This window comes from Colobus angolensis, unplaced genomic scaffold (assembly GCF_000951035.1).
Source record: "Colobus angolensis palliatus isolate OR3802 unplaced genomic scaffold, Cang.pa_1.0 Scaffold569, whole genome shotgun sequence".
In the NCBI taxonomy this organism is placed as follows: domain Eukaryota; kingdom Metazoa; phylum Chordata; class Mammalia; order Primates; family Cercopithecidae; genus Colobus; species Colobus angolensis.
The window spans coordinates 1131655-1143970 of NW_012119254.1; the positions used below are offsets into that span (position 1 = coordinate 1131655).

The window sequence follows — 12316 nt, forward strand, 5'->3', positions numbered from 1 at the left end:
ATCATGACTCACTGCAGCCTTGAACTCCTGGGCTCAAGTGATTCTCCCACCTTGACCTTCCAAGTAGCTGGGACTACAGGTGTGCAACACCATGTCCAGCTAAGTTTTTAAAAGATTTTTGTACAGACAGCATCCTACTGTGTTGGCTAGGCTGGTCTCAAACTCCTGACTTCAAAAGATCCTCCTGCCTTGGCTTCCAAAGTACTGGGATTAAGGGCATGAGCCACTGCACCTGGCCTCAAGTCTTAAATTTAAGTCTTTAATGCATTTTGGTTTGATTTTTGTATATGGCGAGAGACTGAGGTCTACTTTCATCCTTTTGCATATAAATATCCAGTTTTCCCAGCACCATTTATTGAAGAGATTGTCTGTTCCCCAGTGCATATACTTGACCATTCTAGAAAATGAGTTTACTATAGATGCATGGATTTATTTCTGAATTTCTGTTCTGTTCCATTGGTCTGTATGTCTATTTTTATGCTGGTACCATGCTACTTTGGTTACTATAGTTCTGCAGTATTTGCAGATGATTTGATTCTTCCAGTTTATTTCTTTTTGTTCATGATAGCTTTGGCTATTCTGGGTCTTTTGTGGTTCCATACAAATTTGTATAATTTTTTTCTATTTCTGTGAAGAATGTCACTGGTATTTTGACAGAGAATACATTGGATCTATAGATTGCTCGGTGTGGTATGGACACTGAATTTTCCAATTAATGAAAATGGAATATCCCTTCATTTTTTTGGTGCTCTTCAATTTCTTTCATCAGTATTTTATAAATTTCATTGTAGAGATCTTTTACTTCTTTGGTTAAGTTAATTCTTAGGTATTTAATTTTATTTGTGGCTATTGTAAATGGAATTGCTTTCTTTGTTTCTTTTTCATATTGTTGACTGTTGGCACGTAGAAATGCTACTGATTTTTGTATGTTGATTTTGCATCCTGCAAATTTACTGAACTTGTTTATCAGTTCTAATATTTTTTTGGTGGATCTATTACTCCATTTATAGAAGTAAAAATCAAGCATAACTAAACTATAGTGTGTAGGAGGTAAGGTACATTCTTAGAGTAAAATTTGAAAAAAGCAATGAAGTCACTACCAAAAACTGCATTATTACAGTAACTATGTCTCAGGAGCTCGTGGGGGGTTGTGATTTTGAAGTGATAAAAGCAGGCCTTTCACAATGCTGACTATGTTTACTTTACCTATACTGAGAGTGGTGATTATTCAGTACACACTTCATAAATGTTTTATGCTATACATTTATGTTTTATCTATTTTTCTTTGTGAGTTTTATTTCACAATAATAGGTTTAAAAGACCTAAACAGGACATCCAGTTAGAATTTTTGACAAAGCTCAAAGTCATGGTCTGGGTATTGGAGGTGAGACCAGGAGGAGGGAGAGGGTATTATCTAACTATTATGATTTCTTCAAACAGTGCATATCCCAAACAACATATATAACATATTTCATCAATCCCAGGACAAAATCAAATAAAAGATGCACCATTACTGTATGCACCAAGAAAGGAAAAACAATGCTGATAAACTATGGCACAACACTATTTGTCAGAAATATTGAAATATAAAACAAAGAAGTATATAATAAAATTGATGGAATATGGTGTATAGAGAATAACTATTACACTTCTCACTTATTCAAACTACTACTTTTTGAATATAAATTTTTTTTATATTTTAAGGGAGTAGATGTAAGTAAAATAAGCCATAACCTACCAATCTGGTTTCAGTGTAGTACAAAGGCCTACAGTAATGTAAATGAATTTAGGCACCTTTTATCATTGAAATTATAAATATTTTGCTATATTGGACATGAAAAAATATTAGTAAAGTAAAAAACCTGACATCATCTTTATAGATAATTATTCACTTAGATTAATAAAAACTCAATTATATTCTAACTTTTTGGCCTTTTTTACAATATTAAATTTACATAAACAAAAATATCTTAACAGGACTTTCTATGAATAAAAAAAAGATTAAAGCAGTTGTTCTACATGATTCCCTAAAAACAATGCCCTAAATACTAGAAAGTGAGAGCTCAGTAAAAAAAACAAGAAATAAGTAAAAGAATACAATAAAATCAAGGACTTACATGTAATTTGGTAAAACTTACAAATACCAAATTTTTCATTAAAAAAGAAATACATCTCAGGTGTTTAACATGTATGTAACTGACTAAATCTTTACAAGTTATAATCCTGCCCTGCCCTGCCCCCCAAAAAAGGACTGTAAGTCTTAAAATGAAAAATAAGTCTCCTATCTCACGCCACCCTCCTCCAATTCCATTCTTATAGGACAATATTTTTTACATTTTTTACTCTTCTTGTAAATTATCTCCATTACCCTATCTTCCTATTTAGATGCCCTTCATTTCTTTCTCTTGCCTGATTGCTCTGGCTAGGAGTTCCAATACTACTTTGAATAGAAGTGGTGAGAGAGGGCAACTTTGTCTTATGCCAGTTTTCAAGGGGAATATTTCCAGATTTTGCCCATTTAGTATAATGTTGGCTGTAGGTTTATCATAGATGGCTCTTGTTATTTTGAAGAATGTTCTGTCAATATGTAGAACTCTCAATATGCATTGAGAGTTTTTAATGCGAAGGGGTGTTGAATTTTATCAAAAGATTTTTGTGTGTCTATTGAGATAATTATTTGTTTTTGTCTTTAGTTATGTTTATGTGATGAATCACATTTATTGATTACATATGTTGAACAAACCTTGCATCCCAGAGATGAAGCCTACTTGATCATGGTGGATTAGCTTTTTGATGTGCTGCTGGATTCAGTTTGCCAGTATTTTGTTGAGGATTTTTGTATTAATGTTCATCAAGGATACTGGACTGAAGCTTTCTTTTTTGTTGTTGTTGTATCTCTGCCAGGTTTTGGTATCAGGATGATGCTGGCCTCATAGAATAAGGTGGGGAGGGGTCTTTCCTCTTCAATATTTTGGAATAGTTTCATTAGAAATGGTATTGACTGGCTGGGCATGGTGGCTCACACCTGTAATCCCAGCACTTTGGGAGGCCAAGGAGGGCAGATCATGAGGTCAGGAGTTCGAGACCAGCCTGGCCAACATGATGAAATCCCGTATCTACTAATAATACAAAAATTGGCCAGGAGTGGTGGTGTGCACTTGTAGTCCTAGCTATTCGGGAGGCTGAGGCAGGAGAATTGCTTGAACCCGGGAGGCAGAGGTTGCAGTGAACCGAGATCATTGTGCGGCACTCCAGCCTCGGTGACAAAGTGAGACTCCATCTCCAAAAAAAAAAAAAAAAAAAAAAAAAGAAAAAGAAATGGTATCAGCTATTCTTTGTATATCTGGTATAATTTGGCTGTGAATCCATGAATCTATCAGGTTCTGGGCTTTTTTTTTTTTTTTTTTTTCTTTTTGGTTGGCAGGCTATTTATTACTGATTCAATTTCAGAGCTCGTTATTGGTCTGTTCAGCTAATCAATTTCTTCCTGGTTCAGTCTTGGGAGAGTGTGTGTGTCAAAGAACTTATCTATCTCCTATAGGTTTTCGAGTTTGCTCTGCATAGAGGTGTTCATAGTTATTTTGTTTCTGTGGGGTCTATGGTAACATCCCCTTTGTCATTTCTAATTGTGTTTATTGGGATCTTCTCTCTTTTCTTCTTTATTAGTTTAGCTTGGAACATAACTATCTTATTTTCTCAAAAAACCAACTCCTGGATTTGTTGATGTTTTGAATGTCTTTTTTGTGTGTCTTAATTTCCTTCAGTTTAGCTCTGATTTTGGTTATTGTCTTTTGCTAGCTTTGGGGTTCATTTGCTTCTTTAATTCTTTCTATTGTGATGTCAGGTTGTTATTTTGAGATCTTTCCTACATTTTCATGTGGAAATTTTGTGTATGAATTTCCCTCTTAACATTGCCTTAGCTCTGTCCCACAGATTCTGGTATGTTGTATCTTTGTTCTCATTGGTTTCAAAGAACTTCATGATTTCTGTCTTAATTTCATTATTTACCCAAAAGTCATTCAGGAGCATGTTGTTTAATTCCTATGTAATTGTATGGTTTTGAGCGATTTTCAGAGTCTTGACTTCTATTTTAATTGTGCTGTGGTCCAAGAGTGTGTTTGGTATGATTTTGGTTCTTTTGCATTTGCTGAGGACTGTTTTATGTTCAATTATGTGGTCAATTTCAGAGTATGTGCCATGTGGTGATGAGAAGAATGTATATTCTGTTATTTGGGGGTGGAAAGTTCAGTATCAGTACTGCACAAAGCCCTTTTCAGCACAAGTACCATTCTATAAAATCCCCAGCAAGCCTTTTCTTCTTGCAGTCAGCTTCCCTCTTGCTGATCTGCCTGTTGCTTTCTTGGAATGTACTTTTACACCTTCTCTAATAAATGTGCCGTTCTATACATATAACTGTCTTGGCAAATTCTTCTTACTGCCTGCATGATACCAGCCCCAGATAGTCACTACCTGTGACAAAAATGATCTTACATTTCAGAAGGATCACTCTGGCTCCTCTATGTAGAATAAGTTATAGGAGTAAGAGGTACAGCTATGGAGACCAGTATACATTTCAAGGTTTAAATTGAGGTGGAGTTGCCTCAATTTAAAGGCAACTCCTTTGAGATGGATCCTATTTGAGTTATAGCAGAGACCATACTGCCAAAAGCAATCTACAAACTCAATGCAATCGCCATCAAAATACCACCACCATTCTTCACAGAATTAGAAAAAACAATTCTAAAATTCATACGGAACCAAAAAAGAACCTGCATAGCCAAAGTAAGACTAAGCAGAAAGAACAAATTTAGATACGTCACCCTATCTGATTTCAAACTATACTACATGGCCATAGTCACCAAAACAGTGTGGTACTGGTATAAAAATAAGCACATAGACCAGTGGAACAGAATAGAGAACCCAGAAATAAACCCAAATACTTACAGTCAACTGACCTTCGACAAAGCAAACAAAAACATAAAGTGGGGAAAGGACACCCTTTTCAACAATGATGCTGGGATAACTGGCTAGCCACATGAAGGAGAATGAAATTGGATCCTCATCTCTCACCTTATACAAAATCAACTCAAGATGGATTAAGGACTAAAACTTAAGACCTGAAACTATAAAAATTCTAGAAGAGAACTTTGGAAAAACCCTTCTAGATATTGGCTTAGGCAAGGATTTCATGACTATGAACCAAAAAGCAAATGGAATAAAAACAAAGATAAATAGCTGGGACCTAATTAAACTTTTATTAAATTAAATTATTTATATTTTATTAAAGAGCTTTTACATGGCAAAAGGAACAATCAGCAGAGTAAAAAAACAACACATAGAGGAGGAGAAAATCTTCACAATCTATACATCTGACAAAGGACTAATATCCAGAATCTACAAACAACTCAAACAAATCAGTATGAAGAAACAATCTCATCAAAAAGTGGGCTATGGACATGAACAGACCATTCTCAAAAGAAGATATGCAAATGGCCAAAAAATATATGAAAATGCTCAACATCACTAATGATCAGCAAAATGCATATCGAATCACAATGTGATACCACCTGACTCCTGCAAGAATGGCCATAGTAAAAAAATCAAAAAACAGTAGATGTTGGTGTGGATGCAGCGAACAGGGAACGCTTTTACACCACTGGTGGGAATGTAAACCAGTACAGCCACTATGGAAAACAGCATGGAGATTCCTTAAGGAACTAAAAATAGAACTACCATTTGATCCATCAATCCCACTACTGGGTATCTGCCCAGAGGAAAGTAAGTCATTATTTGAAAAAGATACTTGCACACGCATGTTTACAGCAGCACAATTCATAATTGCAAAATCGTGGAACCAACTCAAATGCCCATCAATCAACTGGATAAAGAAACTGTGTTATACAGGGGAAGATATGTTTTGAAGACACCTTGAGAACTGTCAATATGTAATTACCATAGTTTGCTAATTTTTCTTTTTTTTTTGAGACATATTCTGGCTCTGTTGCCTAGGCTGGGGTGCAGCTGGCGTGATCTCGGCTCACTACAACCTCCACCTCTCGGGTTCACGCCATTCTCTTGCATCAGCCTACCAAATAGCTGGGACTACAGGCATGTGCCACCATGCCCGACTAATTTTTATTTTTAGTAGAGACAGGGTTTCACCATGTTATTAACCAGGATGGTCTCGATCTCCTGACCTCGCGATCCGCCCACCTCAGCCTCCCAAAGTGCTGGGATTACAGGTATGAGCCACTGTGCCTGGCCTTAGTTCACTAAATTTTTATCTTATATTCCACCCTGGGGATGAGAGGGAAAGGTGAAAAATTTGAATTCTTAACACTATCTGTAGTTTTTATATTTAATAATTGTCCTAGATTTTTTACTTTCAGATAATCCCTTGTTTATATTTTTCAAGAATTCATGATCAATTATAGACAAATAAAAGCTAATTTTCTCCATTAAAAAAAAAAGAAACTGTGGTATATATATACGATGGAATATTATGAAGCCATAAAAAGGAATGCATTAACAGCATTTGCGATGACCTGCATGAGATTGGAGACTATTATTGTAAGTGAAGTAACTCAGGAATGGAAAACCAAACATCATATGTTCTCACTGATATGTGGGAGCTAAGCTACGAGGACTTAAAGGCATAAGAATGATACAGTGGACTTTGGGGACTTGTGGGGAAGAGTAGGAGGGCGGTGAAGGATAAAAGACAACAAATATGGTGCAGTGGACACTGCTCAGGTGATGGGTGCTCCAAAATCTCACAAATCACCACTAAAGAACTTACTCATGTAATCAAATACCACCTGTACTCCAGTAATTTATAGAAAAATAAAGAAGTACATAAAGATCATCATTCTAGTGAGGAAATCAATCTTTCAAGCAGACTTTAGAAATATATATAGATGCCATTAATTATTATTTAATGCTGATGAGACTATGGGAAATCCACAATTCTCACACAATATTGGTAATAGGATAAATTGTTACAACTCTTTAAAAGACATATTTTAAGAGTCATCAGATTTTTCAGAGAATTTATTTGAATATCTCTGACAATTTACAATGAAAACAAAAGGAAAACTGATATGTATAAGAATGTTATTTATCCTTTTTTTATGAGAAAAAATGGAAAACAATCTAAATACTGAATTATAGTTTTGAAATTTCAGTCGACGATTTCAGAGCTATTAAAGTTATTATAATGACTACAGCAATATGAATAAATGCTTTTGTTATATGCTGGGATTACAATTATGTTAAAAAGTGTATATTTACATAAAAAGTGTATTTTAAAAATAATAAAATACTAAAAATGCAACTGAAGCTTGTACCCTTTAATGATTTCTAATACTGGAAGAAATATTTAGTACAAAGTAGTTTTAATCAGACAAACATTGCACAAGACATTCAATTTTAAATAAGATTTTAAAACACATATCTCAGAATGTCACATACCTTTGGATATACTTCAAATATGGTGTATAGTCTATTACAGCAGGAAAGCTGCCATCCAGTCCCTCTCCCTTTAGGCAGAAACTAAGACAATAGAAAATAAATATTTCATATTAATATATAAAATTTTAAATCAAAGTTAAGTTTTATGAAAAATCTCTTGCCAGAGATATTTCTCTCATGAAATGGCAAGTGAATTTTTTTGTTAGCAATTTAATTGTTACTTGTCACAAATAAATGCCTGAATAAAATATTCTACCTTCAATACCAATGACAAAGCATTGTACAAATTAATACACTGTCAATGGGTTACATTAAACCAACAGTTAACATTCTTAATCCATTTTTTTGTTTTGTTTTGTTTTGAGATGGAGTCTTGCTCTGCCACCCAGGTTGGAGTGGCATGATCTTGGCATACTGAAGCCTCTGCCTCCCGGGTTCCAGCAATTCTCCTGCTTCAGCCCCCTGGGTAGCTGGGATTATAGGCGCCCACCACCATGCCTGGGTAATTTTTGTATTTTTAGTAGAGACGAGGTTTTGTCATGTTGGCCAGGCAGTCTTGAACTCCTGACCTCAGGCGATCCACCCGCCTCAGCCTCCTAAACTGTTGGGATTATAGGCATAAGCTGCTGTGCCTGGCCAGTTTTTTAAAACAATAAAACAACAAACAAACAAAACAAGACTGTAAAAAATTTAGACAGAGCTAGTAACATGTGATATAAAAAGTTAACATCCATAGAGGGATCAAAAAGACAACCTTCATATTCCGTCTATCATGTTCATCCTCCACAATTAAGCTAATTAACCTAATACTAGCTTATGAAATCTTAATAAAGTTAGACTTGTAAAATGACAAATATTTAGAAAAGGAAGTGCTTTACTAAAAAAGATAACTTCAGTGAAAACGAGTAGCATTATTTTTATCAAGACCCAAAAGTAGAATTTCATTTGTCTTACACTTATTTTGTTAATATTCCTGAATTTCCAAATGTTATATTTCAATAAAAATATAATATTTCCTTCATTCCTTGTATTTGAGTTTTCTTATAGACAAACCTTTTACTTTCAATGTAACGTAAAATCTGGGATCAATTAAAGAAATAGAAAAAAAGTGTCTATAAATCTAAAAAGAACTTGTATTGCCCATTTTTAGCACTTGTTACTTTAGTGTGGAACCGGTTAATCTTGTTGATAATAAAAGTAAATTTTAACAATTTTTTTTATATTCTCCATGCATAACATAAGAGACATAAGATACCCAAGACAGCCTCTCAGGATCTTCTTTATCTCAACACATGAGATAATGATAATCTTTCTGGCTTTGAAACTACTTTTAGTCTATTTCTTTTTAATTTTAAAGCAGTAGCTGAAAAATACTAAGAGATAAGATTCGAAGCCTTCTTCACTGGGGAGGGGGTTGTTGGGGAATGGGATATAGTCTAAGTTTTCTTTTTATCCAAGCTACAGAGCAAGCCTATAAATTTGTTAAGTTTCAGGCAGTCTCTTTTCTGAGAGCAAACCTATTTAAAAAACAAACTGATGTCATTTGAAAGAGAACATGAATCAAATAACGATTTCCAACTGTGTGCTTTACTTAGAAAACTGAAAGAAAAACTCATACGTAGAAACTATTAAGATACAGAATAATTTATAAACTGAATGCATTTGGTTATATTAAGTACCTGAAATCAATAGCATTGAGTCCTAGCAGCATGCCAGCAAGCATATTTGCTTCTTCACCCAAGACAATTGCTCCATCTTCATAAAATCTCCTAAAAAATGAAATGGGTGAATATATAAAATATTAAAAATAAATGGAAGTTTGATCGAGAGAAATAATTTAGAGCCCAAACTATTGTAGGAAGAGCTAAATTTTCTTTAATTTGTAGTTTTTTAAAAAACATATTTCTATCACTGAAGTTTTGAAGATACTTAGACCAAAATAAAGAGACAGAAAAACAACAAACCCCTGAAGAAACTAAAACTTGCCAATATAACAAAAAGAATTCTGTTTCCACCTCTCCTAAAAAGAATCTCCAAAGTGACTCTTTCGATGGGTCTAGAGTGCCAGCATTTTTCTTTAATAGTGAAGCAATATAAATGTAAAGTGAAAGGTGGCAAATTCAGAGTCATTTGTACTGATCTGTTTTCAAAATGAAGTAGACTTGAGTTCTAACACATAAGAAAAAATAATTTGTTTTTCTATAATTCCAAAGGTTATTGACTAAGTTAAGAATTTAGGAGGCATACTCATTAGTAATTTATGGTAACCTTAATAGTACAATCCTAATAAAGCAGATGGGCTACCAAGGTGGCTGCATATGAAAAAGAAAGTATTCATTATCTCCTTGACAAAAATGGGAATGTGAATGTATCTTTGCTAATTCCTGTAGAGCTTTCCATTTTAGTTATCATTAGTTTTTAAAAAATTTTTGAAAGAAAAATAATAATGTGGCCCTAAGGTATTTTTCCAGAAATGAATGTAAAATCATTAATCTACTTCTTTTAAAACGTAGCACTATGTAAAATCTAGTTTTATCAGTAACCAGGGATGATTACACTGTATCTATTTATATTATATATAAGAGAGTGAACACCACTCTATACCACCCCACTAACTAAAATGAAATATTTTAGTAAACCAAAGGTCTTGCTCTTTTTAGTATTTCTGAGTTTATAAATTCTGCAAAAAATTTTAATATGCTTATAATCCTACCATCAATTTTGAATTGTTGTTCACAACTTACCAAGTATTTTTACAAACATATTATTTGATAATTGCAAAAAAAACCCCATAAATTAAATGCAGAAGGAATCATCATTAGTTTCAAATTTACCATCAGGAAAAGTTTAAAACAGTTTGCACAAGCTCATGTTAGATGAATTGCTTAAGAAGGGTACCCAATTCGTCTTTCTTTAAGTCCCATATCTTATATTAAACCCACTTTTTGTAAAACAAAAATATTTTAAAAGAATTTAATTTATGGTATGGTTAATAAGGAATATTAAATGAATAAAAAGTATAAAACGGAAAAAATAGACAACTATTTACTCTCTGACAGATGTAAGGCTGCAAACAAATACAGTGGGGAGACTAGCTTGGAATAAATGTTTTTTATTTTCTTGGACCTACTGAAATTCCTTTTACTGATTTATATAAAAGGAGAAAAATGAAAACCGGCCTAACAAAAATTAGTAAAATAAATGGAAGGATTTTTTACAGATTCTACTGAGGTGTCCTGCAGAAAGGTAAAATATTTAGACAAATACATATTTTTTTTTGAGACTTTGAGACTTTGTCCCTGGTCCAATAACTAAGTTGGCTATTGGCAGAATATATTATTAACCCTTGAAAGAACTATGCTTCTAACAGTTTCAGAGCACTAAATTCTATGAGACATATGAATTTGGAAGACAATCTTGTTTTTTTGATATTGGCAATAACCCATTATTCCTAGTACTTCTTATATAAGAAAAGGTCTACTTTTTAAATTTTTCATCTGGAACCTACCATTGTTTAAAAAATACATTCCAAAAATCAGCTCAAAACTATTCTTGCTTGCTTTCTAATGGCACCTTTGTACTAGGGAGTATTGAAGAACACCACACCAAAAAATTAACTGGTTTGAGAAATTTTTTAAAATCTAAAGGTCTTTTATATGTGTGTGCATATAATAATGTTTTCATGAGTTTTTGGCTTTAGTTTTAATCATCAGTAAATAAGTAAATTTTCTAAGCGAATGATTTAAGCAAAATGGTTGCTATATGTAAAATCAATAATTCCACTGAAAAAAACCATACCTTAAGTATAAGGCCTGATTTAATATAACAGCAAAACAGGAAAGGAAAAATGGAAGAGGAAGGGCTAGTTAAGAGAATTGCCCATTATATGCTGAACTTTTAAATTATTCGTTCTGGTTAAGGAAAAAATTTTTCAGAAGATATACTTCTGAGCTTGAGATAATATATTTTAAAGTAATTCAGTATTTAGAAAACTGAATTGATCTGAGAAGATATTTTTACCATTTAATCAAAAACTTCATTGATGTGTATGAAAGAGGTAGAAGCTGTCTTGAAAAATTAATTTATTCTCTTATGCAAACTAATATATCAATAATTTGACTAAAAATATGATTCCTGTGGTCAATACTTTCAAAGATTCCAAAAGATTGTAAAATTTCAACCTTTTCATTTTACCTCATTGAAAAATTGGAACATTAAACTTTGCTTATATAACCAAGGTCATACAATAAATGAGCCATGAGTAAAGCCTGAGATGACTAATCCAATAATAGTAAGATATATACTAAAAATTCCCTTTTTTTGGTTAAAAATATTTTTTGTTCTAAAGAAAATTTTTATGCCAGGCCTGGTGGCTAATGCCTGTAATCCCAGCACTTTTGGAGCCTTAACAGGCAGATCCTTTGAGCCCAGGAGTTAGAGAGCAGCCTGGGCAACATGGTGAAACCCCATCTATACAAAAAATACAAAAAAATTAGCCAGACATGGTGGTACATGCCTGCAGTCCCAGCTGCTTGGGAGGTTGAGGTGGGAGGATTGATTGAGTCAAGAAGGCAGAGGTTGAAGTGAGCTGAGATGGCCCCACTGCACTCCAGCCTGGGTGACAGAATTGTGAGACTCTGTCTCAAAAAAAAAAAAAAAAAAAAAAAAAAAGAAAAAGAAATGGTATCAGCTATTCTTTGTATATCTGGTATAATTTGGCTGTGAATCCATGAATCTATCAGGTTCTGGGGTTTTTTTTTTTTTTTTTTTTTGCTTTTTGGTTGGCAGGCTATTTATTACTGATTCAATTTCAGAGCTCGTTATTGGTCTGTTCAGCTAATCAATT

At 33.5% G+C, this 12316-nt stretch overlaps 1 protein-coding gene across 3 annotated transcripts in view; it reads right to left on the bottom strand.

The window, feature by feature from the left end:
• The window catches only part of RUNDC3B (RUN domain containing 3B), a 179937-nt gene that overhangs the window by 70470 nt on the left and 97151 nt on the right, over positions 1 to 12316 (bottom strand). For all 3 annotated transcript variants that reach the window (XM_011961769.1, XM_011961767.1, XM_011961766.1), the window contains 2 exons: positions 9150 to 9239; positions 7471 to 7551 (listed from right to left, as the gene is read on the bottom strand). In XM_011961769.1, coding sequence (XP_011817159.1) covers positions 7471 to 7551; positions 9150 to 9239 — 171 coding nt within the window. The remainder of the gene's footprint in view (positions 1 to 7470; positions 7552 to 9149; positions 9240 to 12316) is intronic.